Raw genomic sequence first — 25,509 nt, 5'->3', positions numbered from 1 at the left:
AGGTAAGTACTTGTAGTACGGTACTTCGCGGTCCACAAGGCCGTATAGAAGAGCAAGTTGCTGGTGAATAATCCTGGCTACGAGATTATGTCTGTGCAAGTACTCACCGTTAGCAAGATGAGAACAACCGGAAATGATATGCCTGAGTGACTCTCCGGGACGGCGGCATGCCCGACAAATGTCGACCGTACCGTCCTTCAGGATATATTTCCGATAGTTGTTCGTCATCATCACTTCGTCCGCAATTGCACAGGCAAAACCCTCGGTTTCTCCGAAGAGGTCCCCGAATCGTAACCAGTTCACCGACGCGAGCAGGTCCACATCGGGTCCCGTGAGGGCCTTGTAGAACCGCCCGTGTAGCGCCTTACTCTCCCATGCCGCCTTGCGATCCGCAGTACTTAGTACCACAGGTTTGCGCCAGTTCTCGTTTGCCAAGGAGAGCGGCGTGAGGTTCCTGTCTACTGCCACCACATCACGATGCATCCCACACTCGTTGTTAAGGAAATAATTCCTGAGATTGTACACCTCGCGGTTGTGGAGATCCTTGGCGTTTAGGAAGCCTCGGCCTCCACACTTCCGTGGGATGTACAATCTCATAACTGAATATTATTATTATTAAGTATGCGTTAAATAAAAACCTAAGTATTTGAGTAATGATTTTGACATAACAATATTTTGGTAGTTCATTGGACCGTGTGAATCAAATAACCGCTTTAATCCTCGTGCCTTAAAACTAACGCAGCGCTCTAGATTCCAGTTTTCGAACCCCGTTATTCCCTACGCACGTAAGTAGTTCAACTTAGAAATCTTTCACATTCTCGAGTATCAATAATACCTACCACGAGGGGTTTCCCCCATTGTAAAACAATACAATTGTAGGTATTTAAATGTAAAGTAGGTAAGTAGTAAGAGAGAGAGAATGTTAAAAAATATATCAAAGCTAATTTGTGACGTTCTCAATCAAAAGGTACCACTTTGTCGCTTACCATAAATACGAAATTTGCTTGTATCTTTATACAAAAGATTATCTGACAGATTTATCAGAGCGTCCTTAAATATGGCAAACGCATGCAAACGACAATGTACCTACATAGGTACCACATTGTCGTTTGCATGCGTTTGTTTGAGAACGTCACATTTAGTGATTTTAGATCAAAGTTGAGAGTTTAAACTATTGTTGAAAGGAAGCTAACGTCTAATATAAAATGAGTGTAAACTAGATTGTTAGATGTGACAAATCTACTGTTGTCAAGGGCTACTCCTTCACAAGCATTTAGACTAGATATAGGTACGTTTGAAGCTGAGCGCATCTGAAAGCTCGAGTCAGTATATGTAGGGATCTGATAACAGGCCAACAATGCGGTTGCTTTCTGCGCGACAAAACGCACGTCAAAGGCTCAAGATGCCCCAATATTTGCCAATAGCCTGATTACCTAGACCTAGAGCATGAATGCTAATTTGTCAAATCAACTAATAGGCCCGGACGTCAAGACTAATTAGGGGGTTCACGATAGAACAGAACTGTATAGTGTATAGCTGTGGACAATAATTGTTAACAAACAAAGGATAAGCCCAAGGCGAGGTACTCCAAGCTATTACCTAATTGAAATTGTTATAGTTAGAGCGAGTGATAGACCGTTCAAGTCTAAACTTACTTAGTAGATGTTTGAAAATATTTAGTGACTAGTGAGCGGGTGGTATTGTGCAGACCCGATAACTTTCATGCTGAGAGCTGAGAGCCTCGACCTTCTAACATTACTTAGTAGATTGTAAGTTACATTGATTAAGCAGTTTTAAAATAAAAAGTCTTCTGAAATAAAAATTAAAACTGTAATAGGATTTTAGAATTAGACCAAGAAAATTCTGCAGCGATTTTGACAGCCCACGCAGTGCAAGTGTTATTTATACGTCACAATTTCATAGAAGTTTGACATTTAAAATAACACTTGCACTGCGTGGGCTATCAAAATCGCGGCAGACTTTTCTTGGTCTAACTCTACTTTCCTTTGCATGTCTATTAGTTCAGTTGTTTGTGATATCGACCACCAACATTGTCAGTCACAAAAACGGCAGGCGTTTATTGTTTCAACTCTAAACGAACAATCAGCTACTGGGCCCGAGTGTTGTGCTATTAACCGCATTGAGGACGTAATACTTACCGCTCTTAAAACAAACAATTATTACTGTTTCGTTGAGCGGCCGTTACTCGGCTAAGTATACCTATTTTATACCATTTTTTATTATTCCCAGTGAAAGTGCGTTTTATCAATCAAAACATGTCAAAAACCATTTATTTCAAACATAAGTCCTTAATGTGTTAGTAACATACTAATACTTAAATCTAGGGTTAGTAAAAACATAACATTAAAACAATGTTTTACATAATGGGGCATGTATATAGCTGCACGACCCAGTGCTTCAGCCACGGCACACCTCGGACACTGGCGATCAAATGTATTGTATGAAACAAACGCGTTCCTACGCACACAGTCTAAGCTCGTGTAGGTGAACGCGTACCATGCTTTTGTGAGTGAGATAAGACGTGCTAGGGTTCCCGCCATTTTGTTGTCAAGTTCGATGACCTCAATGACTCAAAACTCATTGCGCGAATTAGGAAGAAATAAGAATCGTATTAGCTCTAAGGTGGGTATCTAAGCTCGATTTATACAATGGTTTCCTATTTTGAATCAGTATAAACGAAGTAACAAAATTTTTGTAAGGAAATTCAGGCCACCAAAATATTACGGAAGTTGAAAACATGATTTTTTGTTAGTGTGATCTGATAGGTTTTGTAAATATTTGTGACGTTCCACGGGAAAAGGTACCTTATGAGGGTTTCTAGTTTCGGAGATATTAAATGTTTTGTAAAGAGGTGAAAAAATGCTCAATTTTTTTTTATTGTGTGATCTGAAACCTTAATGCGTAACGTTTGTTTACCTGTTTTTATTTTTGTTATAAGTTAGTTATAAGCCTAGTAATGTCGTCTCAGAGTTTAGTAGAAAAGGTACCTTATGGAAAAAAGATTGAAAATTCCCAAAAAAACTAGTCAATACGGGAAAAGAAGTTTGGTAGAGAACTGTATTAGCATTCTGCAAAACTAATTTGATAATTTCAGTTCTGGTTGGGGCGCCTCGCAAATATTATAACCGTACATAGACCGACATCACAAATCCAAGTAGACTGCTATTATACCAAAGTTATTCTCGTCAAGTCTTTCTTAACTAGAATAATCTTCATTTGGTTTGGTCGCATGCAGTAAATCAGCCATTGGTTTGCTGAAAAATGCCAATACCCGACGCATTACCTTATGGAATATCTGAGGTCATTGAACCTCAATGCCGCTTATCTTCAATAGCAACCGAAATATATTATTGATAAGAAATAGACGATTTATACCATCTTAACCCCAAAATATTATTAGTTTATCCTAACTGTTCCATCATCATCATGCCTCATCATGTAACTTGACCACAAGGTACCTTTTCATTACATACAAATTATTGGTCTTTTTTAAGATTATTATGACGAAGAACTAATTAAATTGGGGGCAGTTTAATGTAAATTAATATTTTCTATTCATAAAAGATAAACTATAATATGATTGATATTTTGTAGTGATGTACTATTAGATTTATTTCCATAAGGTACCTTTTCGTAAATGTATGGAGCAAATACTGTTATTGTTATGTAAGTTTAAAGTGGCATAAGGGGTTAAATATAGTATTTAGTTGGGGTTTTAGGATTTATTTCATTTGAATGACAGAATTTCTTTCATATGTGCTCAGAAAAATTTATTGTGTGTCACATTAAAAGTAAAAATATTCAATTTTGTGATTTTATATGAAAAAGTCAGAAAATACATTTTCACCTCTAAATCGGTATTGTTTTTTGCTTAAATTGTCTGTCAGTGTCGTTTTCTAATAGATAAAATTTAAATCTTGAGAGCTCATTGCAATCAATCGTGAAAATGAAATAAAACTTTATTTTCAAGAGATTGGTTAGTATACACATAAATCAGTCGATATCAAAAGTTTCTATTTGCATTACAGAACAAGTCGCAATATTTTTTTAATCTCAGATATATAAGGCATTATTATTTGTAGTCAACTATGTAACTTACTTCAGGAACATAGTTTTTTAGGCGGCTAAACTTAAAACTTCTCTATCGTAAAGTTGCTCATTTCACAACATTATTTTCAAAAAATCATATCTCTGTAACTACGCAACCTAGAAGGTTGATCTTTTGTGTTATCGATAGCTTATTTATTGTAGATTACTGGGGTATGCATAACTCCATACCCGCCATAAGGTACCTTTGACCGTGGGACGTCACATTTGTTTAATATTTGAATATTTTACGTGGCCTCCGCTCTGCGCACCGCGTCGTCGTCGCGTCCTTGCCAGCCGGTAACTGTGAGGTAACCGAGAGGGGGTGGGCGGTACTTTCAACGGGAGGCAGGGAGTGTCCATACTGTACGTTAGTACTCTTTATTATACTGTGGCCACGGAGAGTCCCACGCGTCGGCCAACGTTTTATAATAATATTATGCTGACTGAAATGCTGACTAAAATCTGTGAAGAAAATAAAAATGCGTAGGTACCTAATATTAAAAAAATAAGAAGTACCTATGTTTCGGTTCACAGATATTTTCATCATGTAGTTATTGTACAGATTTGTAAACATACTTATATATACTGTGTACAATCGAATTCATCCTTGAGTTTGGGAAGGCTACAAATATAATGACCACCAAAAAATACTTTGGTACCCTAAATTAAAAATTCATGCTTACCAAAAAAAATTACTGAACACCAAAAAAATAAGGCCTAAAAATACAAAAGTACCACCGTTTTAATTGCGACTGCACTTCAAATTGTATTCAAATACCAAATATATTGAATGATCACCAAAAATCATTAATGATCACCAAATCTTGAAGACCAATTAATGCGATATTTTCACCTAAATAAACCACTATGATAGCCAAAAAATGTATTTACCAATTACCAAATAAAGTAAACTTATGCCAAAATTACTAGCCCCTCTCGCTCAAACCCTCGTACCCCGCACCGCATACCTACCTAACCTAACCTACTTTTCTAGTAGCATTTCGTTATGCTACTAGAAAAGTAGGTTAAACTGCTATCAGTTTGAGCTGCTATCAGTTAAGTGGGTTAGGTTAGGTTAGCACTGCGACTCTTACATTACTAGAAAAGTAGGTTACGTTAGGTTTGAACTGCAACCTTTACAGAAACGAAATGCTACTATAAAATTGGGTTAGGTTAGGTTAGAACTGCGACCCATACAGAAACGAAATGCTACTAGAAAAGTGGGTTAGGTTAGGTTTGAACTGCGACCCATACAGAACCGAAATTCTACTAGAAAAGTAGGTTAGGTTTGAACTGCGACCCTTACAGAAACGAAATGCAAGAAAAGTGGGTTAGGTTATGTTGGAACTGCGACCCTTACAGAAACGAAGTACTACTAGAAAAGTGGGTTAGGTTAGGTTTGAACTGCGACCCTTACAGAAAAGAAATGCTACTAGAAAAGTGGGTTAGGTTAGGTTTGAACTGCGACCCTTACAGAAACGAAGTACTACTAGAAAAGTGGGTTAGGTTAGGTTTGAACTGCGATCCTTACAGAAAAGAAATGCTACTAGAAAAGTGGGTTAGGTTAGGTTTGAACTGCGACCCTTACAGAAAAGAAATGCTACTAGAAAAGTGGGTTAGGTTAGGTTTGAACTGCGACCCATACAGAAAAGAAATGCTACTAGAAAAGTGGGTTAGGTTAGGTTTGAACTGCGACCCTTACAGAAAAGAAATGCTTCTAGAAAAGTGGGTTAGGTTAGGTTTGAACTGCGACCCTTACAGAAAAGAAATGCTACTAGAAAAGTGGGTTAGTTTAGGTTTGAACAGCGACCCTTACAGAAAAGAAATGCTACTAGAAAAGTGGGTTAGGTTAGGTTTGAACTGCGACCCATACAGAAACGAAATGCTACTAGAAAAGTGGGTTGGGTTAGGTTTGAATTGCGACCCTTGCAGAAAAGAAATGCTACTAGAAAAGTGGATTAGGTTAGGTTTGAACTGCGACCCTTACAGAAACGAAATGCTAACTACTAGAAAAGTGGGTTAGGTTAGGTTAGAACTGCAACTGTTGCAGAAATTAAATGCTACTAGAAAAAGGTGACGAAGTGGATTAATTAATTTAATAGGATAACGATAGATATATTAAATATTAGCACATTTTTTATTAAAATGTGGTTCAATTTTGGTGGTCATTTACTATTTTTGGGTTTACAATTATTATTTTGGAGTCATTTGCTTTAATAGGATAGCAAAATTCAAAAATTTGGTTATAATTTTACATTAAAATGGAGTTCTAATTTTGCTGGTCATTTACTATTTTTGGGTTTACAATGATTATTTTGGTGTCATTTTCTTTAATAAGTTAGCAAGATGTAAAAATTTGGTTATCATTTCACATTAAAATGGGGTTTGAAATTTGGTAATCATTTACTATTTTTGGGTTAATAATGATTAGTTTGGTGTCATTTCCTTTAATAGGATGGTAAAATGTAATAAAATTGGTAATCATTTCACATTAAAATGATGTTATAATTTTGGTGATCATTTATTATTTTAGGGTGGTAAAATAGATTTTTTTGGTATTACATTTTACTAAATCTGGTGATCAGTTAAATAGCAGCCGTTTGGGAATAGAAGCGTCAGAAACAAGAATAAGTTATTGAAAAAAAACCATTATTGGTACAAGCTTTTATCGCTGACTGTACTTTTCTTTCAACAGGCAACTAATACTCGTCGAGATAATTCTAACAACCCCAAACATAATTAGTTTGCGTTATTTTATCACAGTCTCCTGTCTTCATCATCAGATCAGCTCCATGTCATTGTAATATTGCATTGTCATCCAATTTACATACCTATTTATGCAAAATTTCAGCTCTACTGGAGCATTCTACGGGCTGTCCCGTACAAACGCATTTTATTTCTTGTGTTGCGACTTTTCATTCGGCATTTAAAGCAGGCGATTATTAGTAATTAGTATAGTATATTAGTATTATATAATCATAGAAAAGAAAACTCTTATACCTGCAAATCTACAGAAAATTCGCGTTTGTACGGGACAAACGCGATAATTTAATTAGTTAAGTTTTTAACATTTTTAAGTATCGCTGTTTATTTTTCCTACAAGTGCCCACCTTCTCCCATAGTTCCTCTTTCCCCACCTGACCTTACCTATACATATGCTGACTTGATAGCAAACTAGGTATATGTATAATATGTAAGTACTTAAGTACCTATATTAAGTAGTTTTTTATGTGTAATCATTTTACTCATAACGAACTACTTAAAAATATGTTATAAAGTATAGGTAACCTACATTATGTTTGCACTGCCAACTAAATATTCATTCAAAAATGCTCTAAGTAATAAAGTTTTTCAAATTCCAATAAAAATGCATATCAAAAACGCCATAAACCAACAAATTGTACACTGTACTGTCATCTAGGTACATACTAAATTAACTTTTACAATCTCTTTAAACAGATTTGCAATATTAACATCCAGAGTTAAATAATTATCTCGGTACCTACTAACATAATTCCACCATTCCACGCTTGCGAGAATAAACGATCTAGAGGTAGAAGTTTATTTGTTGTAATATTTCTTTGCATTTAGAGTACCTGCGAACAATGGAAGGGTTCCTGCACCACATGGCGCCGCAGTTCCTGCACCCCGCGCTGCAGAGCTTCGGCTGCGGCGCCTTCCGACCTATCGGAGGCGCCTTCCACCCCCTGTACCCGGGGAAGGCCTTCGCAAGGCACCTGGGGGAGCAGTACGCTCTAGGACAATCCGTCGGGCAAGCTCTCAGGGTATGTCCTACCAGAGTTTTATGGAATAACTCATAAAAAGGTTCTGGAGATAAAAAAAACAACGGGTTGCACTCCGGGAGTGCCAACAGAAGTGAAAACTCAATGACTAGTCCAAAATGTCTGCAGCACTATTAGTGTAGTAAATAAAGGTAGTGGACCCCGCATTAATTCCTCAGCCAGAAAAAACTTTACAGTATGATAAAGTTTCAATAAATAAAAAGTATTGTATAAATTTCCAAAGAATAATAATAATAGAATTAAAGTAAATACCTAAAGCCTTAAATCGTTAATATCTTTTTACGGAAAAATGCTCCGTTCAAACTTTCTTCACCAGACATATTCATGTAACGTATTGCAACAATATATGAAATATCAAAAAAATATCCCAGCAGAAATACCAGTACCTATTAATAAAATAAAAATTTTTGACGTCTTGGACCGGAAAATTGCTCAGTCTAATTTTTTCACTGGAATGCCATTTTATTGCCGTTTTATACCTACAAAATGAAAATCTAAAAATTTTCCACTCTCAGTTTTTAATAGTTCTATAATGCATACATTTCGATACGCATTTTTTTTGGATTTTTTTACCCACTGCGCCAAATTATATTCTAAGATCGTATAAGAAGAAAAAAATGACAGAGCAATTTTCCGATGAAAATGAGCGTCAAAAAAATTAAGTATCATAAAAAAATATTCTCATGTTTGACAAAACTTTTAGATTTTTTTCTAGTATCACATACTGATACAAATAACTTATTTTGTAAAATAATTTTGGACTGAGGAATTACTCGGTTCAATATATAATCAGATTTGTGTTTTTACCTAACTTAGGAGTGTTTTTTTTTGGATATTTATAATGTTAGTATCGGCTCATACTATACAATAACCAAGCTAAATTTCATCGACTGAGAAATTAATGCATGGGTCTCCATACAACAACTTGCTTCATTTACTACACTATATGTATAATTGACCCATCCTCCTTTCTATTGAAAAACTTTAGTTCCGAAATTGCTGGTCAGTGAGCTTGTTTAAAATTCGAAATTCAAATTTGTAGCGTTGATTGTTTAAAATTCGAATAGAAATTGTAAAGTTACCTTGCAGACCTCGCATCTAAATATATTTGTATTTGGTCATGATATTTTGAGTTTTATTCACCAGTACTAGAGTTCACTTTTATTAGCGATTTCATCAATATGTAGCTTTATTGAATTATATTTGAGTGATATAAAGTTAGAATGTAACTGTGAGATCCTCGTATTTCATCCCGTACAAGATTAGAACCTTTTTCATGTAATGTCATTGAGTTTTTCTTTGTTGATTTAAATGTCATCTAAATGAGTGGCCATCTAAACCTTACGGTCACGTGATCGCCTTACGCTGTCTCGAGTTTATCATTTTTTCCCCACCTCAAAAAGTGCCCAGCGCCGCTAAAGAAGTTTTCACTTCAAAAATATTTAGTGTAGGCTTGCCTATGTGAAACTCATATATTATGTGAAACCTAAAAATAGTCTCAAAATTGCACGCTAGAAACGAAAATCAGAGTCAGATTGTTACGGTCAGGATTTTTACTTAAAAGGTTCATTTCAAAACAATGTATCTTATTACCGCCTGATTCCTAAAAAGAAATGCAACTGTAAGATATGCAATAAACACACGAATACAAATGAAAAAAATGATAAAAGTTTATTGTATAAATTTAGCCCAGAAGCGGTATCATGGTCGCATTTTTATCAATTGTCATGCCGTGCGTCACTTTCGCACTTACATATTTGTTAGAACGTGATAGGCATGGTGACAAATGATAAAGAGCCGACCATCTTAGACCTTCAGGACCCAGTTCCGTCATACCAAATTCTTAATCTACATACCTATAGGTACAAATTGTACTGAGAGTTGAATCAAAACTTACAGATACTTAAGCCTATTTTTTTAAAGCTGTGTGTATACCAGAAATAATTAGTAAGTACATATTATGTGGTGTTGCGCAGAGCGTCCGGGACGACAGTAGCACGCCGCCACTGTACCGGCACTACCCGCGCGACGACACCAGCTCCCCGGGCTCCGCCGCCTCGGCGTCGCCGCGGCCCTGCAAGGACGATGAGCCGCCCGCCACCGCGCCCTGCACTGACTCACATGATTTCTTCTCCCGTGAGTCTAAACAGTACTTGAAGTTGCATGCTGCTGCAATACTAGAACTCGCGCGACGACACCAGTTCACTGGACTCTGCCGCCTCGGACCTGCAAGTCGAGTGGCTACTTGAGCGGTGACATCGATTCGTCTCAGCCTCACCGCATACCAGCTCTTGATTATCTAAACGATTAATTATCGTAAACTTACATCACTATTCCTTATAAAACAAAGTCCCCGCCGCGTCTGTCTGTTCGCGATAAACTCAAAAACTACTAAACGGATTTTCATGCTGTTTTCTCCTATCAATAGAGTTATTTTGAGGAAGGTTTAGGTATATAATTTGTTAAGGTTTTGTGTAACCCGTGCGAAGCAGGGGCGGGTCGTTAGTTGTCTCAAAAAGTTTTAAGAGCTATAATTTAATGTCGTAAGATTTAGATTTATTTATTTAGAGAAATATTTGCAGCTGATGGCGAGCGCAAGTCAGCATGTGGTGTATGCGGCGCGCGGCTCGGCCCGGGCGTGGCGCAAGCGCACTTCCTACAGGAGCTGCAACACCTCTACAGCCTGAGCGCGCTGCCCCGCGACGCCGCGCCGCCCGCGCACTCGCTGCATCACCAGGATGAGGACGCGCGCTGGGAAGTACGGGACACTTTTTTGTACACCTTTTTAGGATTCCGTACCTAAAAGGTACAAAAGATTCGACTATGTCCGTCCGTCTGTCTGTCACGTCGGTAATTATCTCGACAAACTAATTAAGCTATCGATTTGAAATTGGGTAAAGTCATGAACAACGCTAACCCAGACACAATGAAAGTGTTGTTTTTTAATTAGATATGAAAAATTCCCCATATGAAGAGGGGGCAAAATTTCAAAGTCTTGTTACTAGGTCAAGTGGGATATCGTTTGTAGGAGCTCAAATTGTACATTTCAAAAAAAGTTTTTTTTTTTTTTTCACAGTGAAAAAAATCTGCCTCTTTATCGCTCGAATATGCAAGAGTAAAGAGAGGTTAGATAACGAAATTTCGATTTTCTTGTTTCGCGGTAGACCCCCAGATTGTGATGGATAGTGGTAGTGGCGCCCCCTACGCAGAGTTTTGCGTAATATTCCCTATTTCTAATATTTTATGTCGCAATATAAACGAACTCGCACTTGACCGGTTTTTTTAAATAAGTAGGGACGCGGAATAGGGATAGTGCGCGTTGGAGGTTCTGCCATCTTGTATGTGAAGTTTTACTTCAATCGAATAATAGGTAGGGAACCTCCCTACATACAAATAGTGCAAGTAAAAGCTTGTAAAAACAGTGTCAACATAAATTTCAATGAACAGACGTACCAGCGTATCCGCGCCAACCGGCAGCGGCGACTGAAGTTGCGCACTCGCAAGCGGCATCACACCGTGGAGAGCATGCTCGGGTACGACTTGGAGGAGGAGCGGCGCGAGGAGCGGCCGCGCGAGCCCCGCTACGACGCCGAGGACGAGCCCGTCGACGTCGAGGGCGACTCGCTCGGCTGGCCTGACCAGCCCATCAACCTCGACGGTACCTAACACTCGCCAACATGGATCTCTGATCTCTCTCATGATCGATCTTTATGCACCAGTGCGTTGATACTTAGACACAATCATAATATTTGTTGCCACTAATTCGCTAAACATAACGTACTTAAATGTTTGTCAGCTTGCATAAAGTTGTAAACGCAACTATATCAACAGAATTATATTTTAAGATTTAAAATCAAATATATTTGAATTTATCTGACTAGGACGAGAACAACCATCTTGGAATATCAATTGATAGACTGGATTGCATTTTCAGAAAAAGAAACACGAAACGATGGTGAAAAGTTGCACCTGAATTACGCCGAGGACCTTGAAATATCAAGCACGAACGATGCCATGCAGTCACCAGAACGCGTGAGGTATTTTTTTATCTAAGAGTGCATGACTGAATATAAGTAAATATATTTCTCATAGAGTCATTTACCTAATCAATTCATTCGGATAAGTGTAAGAGGAAGAAGGACTAGAAAAGAAAGGATGTAGTATGAACTGTTCCTTACAAGTGTTTGTCCCGTCCCGGTGTTCCTCTTACCTCCGCTCCATACCACCTTGACAGTCGGATCTAAATGCCTTGGGTTTGTCTAAAACACTAATAATCCTAAATTTGAGTTGTATATGTTGTATAGGATTGAAACTCCAAAGCCGCTATCACTTGAGTGCGCGCCGAAGACGGAAAGCGCGGAGAGGCCGGCGGAGGTGTCCACTTCAGAGTGGGCCGCCGGGGCCCCCGCCGCGCGCGACTCCTGGCCGGCCATCGCCGCCGAGGCCTACGCGCACGCCGCGCGCCACAAGCTCGACGGAGAAAACTTACCCTCCTCTACCGACTCGCGCAACTAAACCCCTCGCCCACTCCCATATCGCCATTTATCAGATCTTACTAAATAAAAGTTCATGTGTTATATTGGCCATAAGTGTACTTACCAGTAGACTATATAATGCGTGTGGCCAACATAACCAAAATTATATAGGTACCTACACATCTAAGATTGTGCACCACTTCATCATAGGTAGGTATGTGTACGAGTAGGTTCATATAAACCAGTGAGTGTTTCAAGATATCTATAGGTAGCTAGATACTAAGACTTCTTTTAACAATGTCGTTCTGGTTCAACCTTCGAGCAACACTGGCTGCCGACACGTCGGAAGGGTTCAACATAGCCTAACTTTACCAATATTGTGGAAAGTAACCCACCTTGGTTAAAACAATAATTTTTGAGTCTGTAAATCTTATGATACTTATTTATTGTGTTAGGTCATGGAGAGCGAGGTGGGGTGAATAGCCAATTGAGTTCGGTTTTCTAAAGATCCGTTACAATGTGTATATTACTGTGTAGTATTTTGTATTTTAAACATGAAGTACTGAGCTACTCAGATCTAACGGAATGTTACAAAACCCCAGCTATATCAAAGGCAATATAAATAGGCAACACTCGATGGTTTGGGTCTACCCATTGGTCTACCATATAAATGAAAAATGTTCGAGGTGCTAAGGAATGGGTAAGCGGTGTATGAGTGTGGTAGTGGTATGTCATACCTAACAGTAAGTACCTAAAGAGTACATACTGATACAACAATTCAGCAAATACTCATATAATTATATTAATTCACGATAAATCCTGCTAGGTAAGTAAGATGACCTTTATACAAATACTCCTAATCTCTTTTGATTGCGATTGCAACTATAACAATAATCTTAATTTCTGATTTCATAGCACACTCTTCAAACTCTGAAGTTTTTTAAGGTGTCCCACCTTAAAAAACTGAAGCAATCGCATCTTAGCCTTAAATACCTACTTAGTTCGTCGTTAATTCGGTTATAGATGCCACACGAGTCTTCCGCCTGAGTACCTACCAAGTTTACTTTTAACTTATTACCAGAGAACGGAAATAAAATCTTTTACCTGTTAAGTTTATTCCCATAATCTATTTTATCCATGTTCGTATTTTAGAAATGTGGTTGTAGGTATACCAAAACTTGAGAGTAAGCCATAAAGTTGTATATTTGACCTACACATAACTTGACTTGTTACTTAATTAAGCGATAAATTAATAGTTACCGTTATTATTTGCACTTTGTATTGTTAATAATTAACCTTGTTTGATAAATAAGAATATGTAACTAGAGTAATTAAATTAAGATAAGACTCTTGAAGATGTTCTAATTATTAGTAATTATTGTTAATGTTTCGAATGTAAATAACTAGTAATATAAATAATATAACTTAACATATACATAGTATTTAACTAATTTATGGAATGTGAGTTAGGGTTTAATTTTCTCTCGTCTGATATAGCCCTGATTAATTGTAACTCTCTGCACCCTTTTTTCTGGAAAAAAGAAAAATCAGATCTAAGGAATTTTAACTAAATATAATGAATTTCTTTCCCATCATGGAATAATGGTCTTCCGGACCTTTGGGAGGCGTGCGCGGAGCCGAAGTCAACACGTAGAGGCCCTTTTGACACTTCAATGAAATGTAAGGGGTACACCGAGCGAATGCTGCCCTTGCCCGTGTCATGGGACGCACGCAGAGGCAGCACCCGCCAGGGTGTAAGGACTATTGAGAGTTGATGGGATTTAAAATTGATTATTAGGATATTTGTATTTAAAATTGTAACTTGCATTTAAGATTTTGGATTTTTTATATTATTTTACTTAGAATCACGAGCTTTTAAGATCCTAATACGAGAAAAAAAGTGTCCTCAAAATTTCATACAATTCTATTTTTGGCCGTTTTGTTACGGTCATAGAAAGTTGTATTGAAAACCAAACGGACCAAACATTTTGGGGACACTTTTTATTCTCAGTAAAAATGGAAAAGGCTCGTGAGTTTGAGTAGTAATAATATAAAAATTCCCAATTCCAACACAAAAATGTTTGGTACAACTTTAAATAGAAATGTCCATTTAATGTAGTAAATAAAGGTAGTGGACCCCGCAGTAATTCCTCAGCCAGAAAAAATTTTACAGTATGATAAAGTATCAATAAATAATAAGTATTGTATAAATATCCAAAGAATAATAATAATAGAATTAAAGTAAATACCTAAAGTCTCAAATCGTTAATATCTTTTTACAGAAAAATGCTCCGTTCAAACTTTCTTCACCGGACATATTCATGTAACGTATTGCAACAATATATGAAATATCCAAAAAAATATCCCAGCAGAAATACCAATATTAATAAAATATAATTTTTTGGTGTGTCTTGGACCGGAAAATTGCTCAGTCTAATTTTTTCACTGGAATGCCAGCTTATTGCCGTTTTATACCTACAAAATGAAAATCCAAAAAAATTACCATGTAACTATACTATTTTCAGAAATTGCCTTTTTACTCGCTGTGGAAAATTTCTCTATCCATTTTATTTATTGAATTAAGTTCACAGTTTTCTTTCCATTCATCTATAAAAACATCCAAAAAAATAACGAGCGCATTAAAAACGAAACATAACGGGAACAGTGTGTAGGGAGCGGAGTACAAGCGGGGTGCGTGAGCGGTACCGGCCGCCGCCCGCGCGCGCGCCGCGCCTCGCCCTATACTACCCGGCGGTGGCGGCTTGCTGCTTTTCTATACTAAAAAACGTAATTCAAGACCAAAAAACTTACTACAATGTTGCCACTGCTGCAATATTTTTTTTGTAAAATATACTTGGTCAAGCAAATGTAGTGTAAAGAATCACACACTAGTGACAACGACAACTCCCTTCTTATGGCTCCTCTACAGCTCTACACGATGGGCCAGCGCCGGCCACTCCAAGGGACGCATTTAAGCGTTAGAGGGAGCAAGTGATATTGCTATCTCATTCTACCGCATGGCTGCGTCCCTTGGAGTGGCCGGCGCTGGCCCATCGTGTAGAGGAGCCATTAAGTGCAGGCTGCGGGTCACGCGGTCGGGTCGTACTAGAAGCACAAGGACGCTAATCTGCACTAAACTGCTAAAGGAAGACGGTACATTATTGCGTAACCGCGGGATGGATTTATCTTCGCTTCCAAAATTTCGGTGTCCTGGATGATATTTCTTTTGGATATTTTGGACTTAAGTGTATACGTGACTACTCAGTATATATTTAAAAAGAAATCAGGCTGAGAAATTTTCCACTCTCAGTTTTTAATAGTTCTAAAATACATAAATTTGGGTATGCATTTTTTTTGGATTTTCTTACCCTCTACGCTAAATTATATTCTAAGATCATATAAGAAGAAAAAATTGACAGAGCAATTTTCCGATGAAAATGAGCACCAAAAAAAGGAATTATCATAAAAAAATATTCTCATGTTTGACAAAAGTTTTTGATTTTTTTCTAGTATCACATGCTGATACAAATAACTTATTTGGTAAAATAATTTTGGACGGAGGAATTACTCGGTTCAATATATAAACAGATTTGTATTTTTACGTATAAAAACCTAACTTAGGAGTGTTTTTTTTTTTGGATATTTCATATGTTAGTTTCGGTTCATACTATACAATAACCAAGCAAAATTTCATCGACTGAGGAATTAATGCATGGGTCTCCATACAACATCTTGCTTCGTTTACTCCACTAATTAAATACATTATACTTACTTGATTTAGTAAATGTGAATACTACTGTTAAACCATGTGAGTATTACTTTTAGAGTCGTCTGTACAAGTCCTATTAGCTTTTCGAAAACTAACTACATATTCCTATCAAATACGTAGGTAGTAAGTCACATCTATGTGCTATTTAAGTTAGCTGATATTTAAATGAAAAAAAAATCCGCGTTTTTAGAATTAATTATTTGTTGACCTTATTTTGAACGTAGCTTATTCTAGGGATAATCTACTTTTAGGCCCACTTGCACCATTCCACTAACCCGAGGTTAACCGGTTAAACCTGGAGTTACTAATGGTTACCCGTACAATTTGACACTGGGTTAACGGTTTAACCGCTTAACCCCGGGTTAGTGGGATGGTGCAAGTGGGCCTTACACAGATTTTAACTAAAGATTTACAGAGGTACACTGAAGGTACAATATAACTAGGTACACACTTTTAGTGCGGTATAATGCAAGATTTAATAAGTCCACACGCTATTCTCACGTCACAATGGCAGGAGGACCTTGTTTTTCAAATAGCTCGTTTAAGGGAGAGATTCACTGGTTTCTATTAAATTAAAGGTACACTGGGGTACACTGGAGGTACAATATGCTTATAAATATTTCTTTGAAATTCTCTAAGGGCCACCCGCCATCCTGACACTCACTGTACTTCGAGGCGCTGATCAATCTACCCATTCCACAAAATGTATACTTTTGGGCTTCCTTGATTATTTGATTAACATATTTTCAAACGTATTCGACAGTGTCAACTTATGCTTATTCAGTAAAAACCAATCCAGTTAGTAATTTGGCTTTAAAGTATTAAATTACTGGTATGAATAAAATAGGAAGATCGATACCAATTTATTTATTACTATTTCAATGACTAAATATCTTGGCATACTTTGCATATTTTATCTTATTTTATTTTAAATAGTTACTAATAATTTTTAATGTGGCTACAAAAACAACAATTAATTATGTGAATTAATTACAATAATGCTTAAAACATTCTAAGTAAGTACGGGTAGTTATGTAGGCACATACTCCGTCAGCGTAAGTACTTTAAATTTCCTATTATGTTCCATAAATTACTTATATTCAGACATATAATAAATTATATAGAATGATTCATAAAAATATTATTCGTCCCAATCCAATACTTGAGTAGCGAGTAATGTCACATCGGTTCAAAGGTGATCTCGTACTTTCTGGATAAAATATATCTTAAATTAAGCTCTAGCAAATATTCGACAAATAGTAATGATAAATTAGGTACCTATTTAATATCTTGGGAACATAATAAGAAGACGCATTGAAGGAATTAAATTGTATCATATTTTTATCTTTCACTTAAGTCTGTTGTAATATTTAGCTAGGAACGCTACATCAGAATGTGCTACAAGATCAATGCTGTTCGTAGTTAGGTTTTATGCCGGTTACTCCTTAAAACAATGAATTTTCATTATTAACCAAAAATTTTTGAGGTAAGTAGTGTATACTTTTAAATATGGCCAGTAAATAATTTAAATTAAAACTGAAATTCCTCGACAAATATCATTGTTATAATTCGCACTAAATGAGATTATGCGGATGCATTTTAACTAAAAAAAAACTTGCCTAATAATAAAAAAGACCATTCACCTTAAAAATTCTACTTATGGGTGGGAGTAAATTTGGCATATGTTCATTTTTATGTTGTGGGCATCATTGTTGCAGGTCTCCTAATTTGTAGCAGGAACGGCGGCGGCAGCCGTCCTCGGTGGTGGACGCGGACGCGCGCAGGGGCGCTAGCTCCGCGTCTGATCCTCTGTAATCTTGTACCATCTGCCGGACGATTTGCCTTTTAACTTTATTTACATTTACCACTAATCAGGCCGCGTGGTCAACATGCTAGAGTCTGTGCGAAAAGAGAAGAGTCGTGGAACGTAGTGAACCCAATACATTCCACGACATGGAACATTGATAGAGAGGCACAAAGCATTTCGTTGTCGTAGCGATAGCGATTGTCACCTTGGCTAGGCCGGCTGGACACACTGTCGTTACGCCTCTACGAATTATTTTCGCTACAAACCAGCAACGCTACGGATTGCTACTTCGTAGGGCACGGCCATATGGCTTACGGCCGCGGCCCGTAGTGTGCGGGTGTAGCATGTTACTCTAGTATTTATATAGAGGAAATTTGTAATGTGCTCGCGCTCAGCATAAGGCATACTTTGTAAAGTACCCTAGAACTCTGTAATATTGGGCCAGCGAGATGGCAACTTTAACTTGTCCGCTCCGATACATCTGATGGCGACCGTACAATAAAATCAAAGTGTAATAGTTTTTTGCTCATACTAAGCGCCACTTGCGCCATTCCACTAGCCCGGGGTTAACCGGTTACACCTGTAGTTACCATGGTTACCCATACAATTTGACACTAGGTAAACGGTTTAACCGCTTAACCCCGGTATAGTGGGATGGTGCAAGTGGGCCTAACAGTACTAAAAAAATATTTTAACGTTTTAAAACTACTGTGAGCAAGTTGTACACACAGCAGTGGCAAGTATAAATTAGTTAGAATACTAATAATAATATTAATAATGGATGGGTCACTGGGTCCGGTCACTGCTCACCACACATCGCATGCTACACCCACGCTCGTCAGTTATGAGATTGTACATCCCACGGAAGTGTGGAGGCCGAGGCTTCCTAAACGCCAAGGATCTCCATAACCGCGAGGTGTACAATCTCAGGAATTATTTCCTTAACAACGAGTGTGGGATGCATCGTGATGTGGTGGCAGTAGACAGGAACCTCACGCCGCTCTCCTTGGCAAATGAGAACTGGCGCAAACCTGTGGTACTAAGTACTGCGGATCGCAAGGCGGCATGGGAGAGTAAGGCGCTACACGGGCGGTTCTACAAGGCCCTCACGGGACCTGATGTGGACCTGCTCGCGTCGGTGAACTGGTTACGATTCGGGGACCTCTTCGGAGAAACCGAGGGTTTTGCCTGTGCAATTGCGGACGAAGTGATGATGACGAACAACTATCGGAAATATATCCTGAAGGACGGTACGGTCGACATTTGTCGGGCATGCCGCCGTCCCGGAGAGTCACTCAGGCATATCATTTCCGGTTGTTCTCATCTTGCTAACGGTGAGTACTTGCACAGACATAATCTCGTAGCCAGGATTATTCACCAGCAACTTGCTCTTCTATACGGCCTTGTGGACCGCGAAGTACCGTACTACAAGTACTTACCTGCGCCTGTTCTCGAGAATGGTCGTGCCACGCTCTATTGGGATCGATCTATCATCACCGACAGGACTATTGTCGCCAATAAGCCTGACATCGTGCTGATAGACCGATCGCAGCGCCGGGCCGTGCTCGCCGACGTCACCATCCCCCATGATGAGAATCTCGTGAAGGCCGAGAAGGACAAGTCCAGCAAGTACCTAGACTTAGCTCACGAGATTACCGCCATGTGGGATGTTGACTCGACGATCATTGTTCCGATAGTTGTGTCAGCGAACGGTCTCATAGCGAAGAGTCTCGACCATCACCTAGAGAGACTCTCGCTGGGTGGTTGGATCAAGGGTCAGATGCAGAAGGCGGTAATATTGGACACGGCGCGTATAGTACGTCGGTTCCTCACTCTGCGGCCCTGACCACCGGCAGCTTGGGCCAAGCCCCGCTGCCGGCGGCACCCTAGGTTAGGTTTTTTATAATGTGTTTATATGTATTTTTTATTGTTTTGTAAGTGTTTTTATATTTTACTTTTATATTCATATTATAACAAACCTAACTTAAGACGAAAAATAAATAAAGAGAATATTAATAATGAGCCAAATATCTTACCTTGCGGACACGCTCCTCTCGCAAAGCTAGTTCCTTCCAAATTTCGTCTCGCCGACGTTCCCACTCTGGATCATAGTTGCCTTCGCGGAGCGTCTTAAAAAAATTCAAAATTAGGTATACCTACATATAACACCACAAATCTACTTTTCTATTCACTCATCGTGAATGATCATACTTCGTCAGTAGAATACCTTATGTAATATACAGCGAGCTGCAGAATTGCATAGATACAAATTGTGTAGGTACAATATAATAGCAGTCAATAAGAAAATGAAAATTAGGGGAAAACTATAACTTTAGATCAATTATATTGGATCTTTTTTTATGATTCATCTGCATTACTTGACATTGTTTCAAAATTAACAACAATTTTATTACATGATACGACAAGACAATAATAACAATAACAATGGACAGAATAGTTCCCACATAGTCTAACTCTAACAAGGCAATGGAATAGTGTCATCCCACATCCTAATTTTGGTCATATCACAAAAATGCATAAATGTTTAGCAAAGTATAAGATTAGAAAACCTTACAACACTCATAATCCACAAAATATCATTTTTTTCCGACCTGTATACTTTTATTTAAGTGTTCGGTTTTGTCATAAAGACCACCGAAATTACTAGGCAAGTGAATTCAAACGAGTGCCAAAGAAAATTTATTTAAATAAAAAAAATAAACAAATAGTTTCACAGTGCCTTGGTTTTATACTGTAATGCTGTGTTACTTATTGGATCAATAAATAATAATAAATAATTATTAGATTTAAAAGCGAGTTGTGAATGAAGATCACAATATTTTCAGGGATCGATATACTGTTTTGTAGGAAATTTGGAGCTAAAACCTAACGATTCTGTGTAAACGATTTACTATGTGGGTGGCATATCACCCTTTGCCTGGTAAAGGCTTAAGGGCCGGTATAGATCGACGGACTGCAACCCGACTGCAACTGTATGGGAACTGCACGCCGACGTTGCAATTGTCGTGCAGTCGGCATGCAGTTCCTATGCAAATCATTTAGGTAACTAGAATATGAAGCGGAGTTATGAGGGCCTTCTACCTCCCAATATCAGTCTTGTTTATTCTAGCGATAGACAGGCGTATAGATAGACGAATGAACGAAGTGCTTCGCGGTAGGTGTTAAAGGCTCACCTTGTCCAGCTGCTCGTACTCGCGGTACAAGCTGGCGTACTCGGCCAGACTCTGCTTGGCCTCCTGCGCGGCGATGTTGTTGCCCTTCGATGTCGCGGCGTCCAAGTCCTCTCGAGTCGTAGCCAAGCTGCTTAAGAAGCCGAGTATACATCCAATATTACAAACTGACTGCATTTAATGTGTCTCAGTGTTCTGATATTTGAAAATAGGGTCATAAACATTTTATAGTATGGTTAACTCGTTCACGTCTTTCCTCGGAGACGTCACAAAGTTTCTTAATTTTCGACGCTTTCTTGAATTCTCTTGAATTAAAAGATATTTTTTACGCTGCACCCTTAACAGACTGGATAATTTTTTTCAGTATAGATAAATCAATTCCTAAACTTTAATAACAGCCCAAGTGAACTAAAACTTGGCATTCATACCTATACAGGGTGTAATCGTTAAGTGTAGCCAGGCGATAATTCCGTAAATATAACAGATATCAGAAAACTTCAAATTGATATCGAAAGTGCGTTATCCAATGAGTAAAATTACATTATTAACTTTTTTTAAATAAGAGTATAAATATTCCAAACATTAACTTCAAACCCTCCCATACATTCAGTACGACGACTCACCCCTCAAAGAACGTCGGTGTCTTAAGAGATAAAACTGCTTGAGATTCATTATTTGAGATAATAAACTGTAATAAAATAATAAAACTACCGTTTATGAAATAATAAATCTAACATTTATTTTTTAAGGAAGTAAATTTTTATTTACAGTATTAGTTGCTCGATGTGACGCCGTCCGACGTCTTGTGCGATACATTGACGGGCCCTCTTAAATGTTTCTAAATGAACTTTTCTTAAAATTTGCGTTGTAGTTAAAAAATAAATCTTAGATTTATTATTTCATAAACGGTAGTTTTATTATAGTTTATTATCGCAAATAATTAATCTCAAGCAGTTTTATCTCTTACGAAACCGAAGTTCTTTGAGGGGTGAGTCGTCGTACTAAATGTATTGGTTGGAGAGCGGACCGCAATATTTCGTACCGACATGACATCACGATGAAATGAACAATGGTTTCCCATAAAAGTGATGCTAAGTCCGAATTCGATAGTCTGCCACGGCGGAACTGGCCGAAAGTACGGGAAAGAAGGCCACTTCCGGTGCGAAAAAGGGGGCCTGATTTAGCCCATCTGATACCGTAATAATAGTTATGGCAGCAGTTAGAAATTTACATGTAGACACAGAAAAGCGAAGTCTGTCAGTATTTTTTTGGCCGGAACTGCTTGGCAGACGCTCTCAAAGGTGACCATCGGGACCCCTAAATATACCCATGTGACACCAGCATGAAACCAATTCCAGTCGGTAGGTATGAACCTTCCTTTCAGAAATATATAAGTCTGCCAAGGCTTTTTCGGCCGAAACACCTTGACAGACGAGATTATGTAAGCAACATTCGTGGTACCTACGACAGGGTTTCACACCCAATACTGCTCAACAAACTGTATGAAATCGGGATCCGTGGCAATGCTTATAACTGGCTAAAATCATACCTCAACAATAGACAACAGTACGTACAAATAGATCATTACCATAAAGACTCCAACCAATTAATGAAACTACAATCTAAATGGCACACCATCAACAGCTCTATCCCCCAAGGCAGCGTATTAGGATGTCTGCTGTTCCTAATATATATAAACGATCTTCCTAAAATAACCAACCATAAATGTATCATATTTGCCGACGACATCACTCTCCTGTTTAAAACATGACAACAACTCTGACGATTACTCTCATATAAAAGAAACACTACAGGATCACAACCTAGTAGTAAATACAACCAAAACAAAACTTATGCAATTTAGGCCCTATCAGAAAAAAACCTACCGATCTAACACCGCTGTTGCAGGATTTAAATATAAATGAAGATACTGAATGCAATTTATTAGGAATAACTATAGACAATCATATCAACTGGATTTTAAACACATTGCTAAAGTTCAATCTAAACTATCAAGTTTTATTTTTGCTCTGGGCATTCTGAAGTCAAACACACATACAGAGTGCGCTTTGTCCGCTTACCACTCTTACGCCCAAGCCTGGTTACGGTATGGTATTATTCTATGGGGCCATAGCAGTGACGCCCACGATCTCCTTATAGCCCAAAAAAAATGTGTCCGCATACTAACCAATATACGACAAACAGACAGTTGTAAGGAACATTTCACTAATCTCCAAATTTTAACTCTCCCCTCTCTCTACATCTTAGAAATTTCTACTTTTGTCATGAAGAACACACAGTTATTTGAGTTTTGTAAAAGTGCACGTCGTAACAATAACCTCATCCCCCCGGAACCAATTTTGGATAATTACAAAAAAGGCCGTTATTTCAGAGCAATCCAGATTTATAATAAGGTGTCAAACGATATAAGAAATATAAAAAACCTTAACCCATTCGTGTCAAAACTAAAACTACTTTTAATATCGAAGGCATACTATTCGGTCCAAGAGTTTATGGAGGATACATTTTCATAAGTATAAGGAGAGTGGGTAACAGTGACTAACGGGTAACATCGAATAAAATGCCGCTGTCCGTGTATTTACGCACACAAACACTTGTACTCTTGTCAAACGTTCGCTTCGAGCGTTCCCCCCGCACCGCGCCAGTCGTCGCCACGCTCACACGCCGGGAGGTCACGCTCCGGCAACGTACCGCCATAGTAAGTAGCAAATTAAATTTTTACGTGTTTTTAAAAGTGTGTTGTGTCAAATTCTTTAAGGGTTTTGTGTGTTTGTGGATTATTTAGTGTTGTGTAGTGTTTCGGTTAGCCTAAAATGCTATTATTTTGCCCTTAACAAGAGTCTATAATTTATTCCGAATCTTTGATTTCGGTAACGGTGGTTGGGTCACAATGGATAATTTCAACTTGGGTTGCAGTGGATAAGTATCCACTGTAACCCACGTATATTTGTTCTTTACACTTCGCTAATTACTTTATATTTTCTCGTCTTTTAGGTTACAAAATGCGTCGAAATAGGACAAGGAAGACTAAGATCGGACTAAGAAGCTGTTATGGATCACAACCATTCTAATTCTGTAATATCGTCGACTGCTCTAGTTCCGTTAACCGCAACTCCTGGTGAAGTTTTAACTCCTGTGGCAGGGCCTTCAAAAGCTTTTAAGAGCCCTTTAGATATTAGAGGATTACCTAAAGCAGGCCCAAGAAAAAATAATAGAAAGCCAAGGAGGAAAGGTAAATCGATGATAGCTACAGACACACCTAATAAGAATGAGATTGAAGAACGAGAAATTGCTAAACATTCCAAGAAAAAAAAGCAAGCAGTAAAGAAAAGGACGACCGTCAAAAGGAGTGTTGCAAAGTGATTCATTAATATAATACATTTAAAACGATACATTAATATAATGTTCACTCCGAGGAAGAAGGATCGTTTGCAGAAACAGAAACTGATTTTGGTATCGTTGATCCAGAATGTTTCGGACAGTTGCCGACTTTACCAAAAGAAGGCAATTTTGTCCTAGTAGAGTTTAAAACAAATAATAAAAAGGTTTTCAACGCTGGAAAGGCGTTAAAAGATGCAGCAAATGGGGAAACCGAGATAAGTTTTTTAAGGAGAGATTCTACAAATGGGAAATATCGCCTCCCAAATGTCGACATAAAAATGTTTATGCCTAATCCGTCCTATTCGGGACAAACAAAAAGGCAGCAGGGGTGTTATACTTTAGATTTAGGTTTTCTGGAATAGATATTCGTTGACTCAACCATTTGTTCACAATGTTTAGCTTCATCATTCATGCTAATTAAAATTGAAGCATTGTTTTGATACAAATTTAATTATAATATTAATATAATTATTGTTCATTAAATGTAGTTTAAGACACTGTGTTCTAGTGTAAATTATTAATAGTGATCTTATGAATACAAATGATTAATAAATAATATTTGTTAATTGATTTTTTTTTAATAAATCCTGCAATAAATCACTGTGACCCATGAAGTTCACTGTACCCCAAGGGCTTATCCAAAGTAACCCATTCATGGGTTACAGTGGATAATTTCCCATTTATAAAAAAAAATACTTTTGACGAAAATCTATGGCTGTTAGAATGTCTATCGTGTGTTTTTTGTGTACCCTGAGCCTCTACCATCAGTTTTAACATTGACATAACGCTCACGTCTACGTAATTTACTTTCTGTACATCTCGCTTCCACTATTGCTCGCATATGCGAGTACGAGCGAGATGCATAGAAAGTAAGTTACTTAAACGTGAGCGTTATGTCAATGTCAAAACTGGTGGTAGCCGTACTTATAGTGTTACAAAACAATGGATTGAA

General features: G+C 37.9%; 2 protein-coding genes across 7 annotated transcripts in view; one reads left to right on the top strand and one right to left on the bottom strand.

The window, feature by feature from the left end:
* The window catches only part of LOC134804793 (uncharacterized), a 37,531-nt gene extending 25,084 nt beyond the window's left edge, over positions 1–12,447 (top strand). Inside the window, exons 5-10 of the mRNA XM_063778034.1 lie at positions 7,702–7,895; positions 9,890–10,049; positions 10,496–10,671; positions 11,361–11,571; positions 11,848–11,950; positions 12,218–12,447. Of these exons, the coding sequence (XP_063634104.1) occupies positions 7,702–7,895; positions 9,890–10,049; positions 10,496–10,671; positions 11,361–11,571; positions 11,848–11,950; positions 12,218–12,428 (1,055 nt within the window). The 3' untranslated portion in view covers positions 12,429–12,447. The remainder of the gene's footprint in view (positions 1–7,701; positions 7,896–9,889; positions 10,050–10,495; positions 10,672–11,360; positions 11,572–11,847; positions 11,951–12,217) is intronic.
* Positions 12,448–13,738: 1,291 nt separating this feature from the next.
* Positions 13,739–25,509, bottom strand: part of LOC134804778 (uncharacterized) — a 52,931-nt gene continuing 41,160 nt past the window's right edge. For 3 of the 6 annotated variants that reach the window (XM_063778007.1, XM_063778009.1, XM_063778010.1), the window contains 3 exons: positions 21,159–21,288; positions 20,001–20,093; positions 17,010–17,983 (listed from right to left, as the gene is read on the bottom strand). In XM_063778007.1, coding sequence (XP_063634077.1) covers positions 17,864–17,983; positions 20,001–20,093; positions 21,159–21,288 — 343 coding nt within the window. In that variant the 3' untranslated portion in view covers positions 17,010–17,863. Of the gene's footprint in view, positions 13,920–17,009; positions 17,984–20,000; positions 20,094–21,158; positions 21,289–25,509 lie in introns of those variants that run through there. The other 3 variants (XR_010146181.1, XR_010146180.1, XM_063778008.1) reach the window with 3 other exon arrangements.

Source organism: Cydia splendana, chromosome Z (assembly GCF_910591565.1).
Source record: "Cydia splendana chromosome Z, ilCydSple1.2, whole genome shotgun sequence".
Taxonomy (NCBI): domain Eukaryota; kingdom Metazoa; phylum Arthropoda; class Insecta; order Lepidoptera; family Tortricidae; genus Cydia; species Cydia splendana.
The sequence above is the reverse complement of the archived record's forward strand: the minus strand, read 5'-3'. Positions and strand labels throughout refer to the sequence as shown.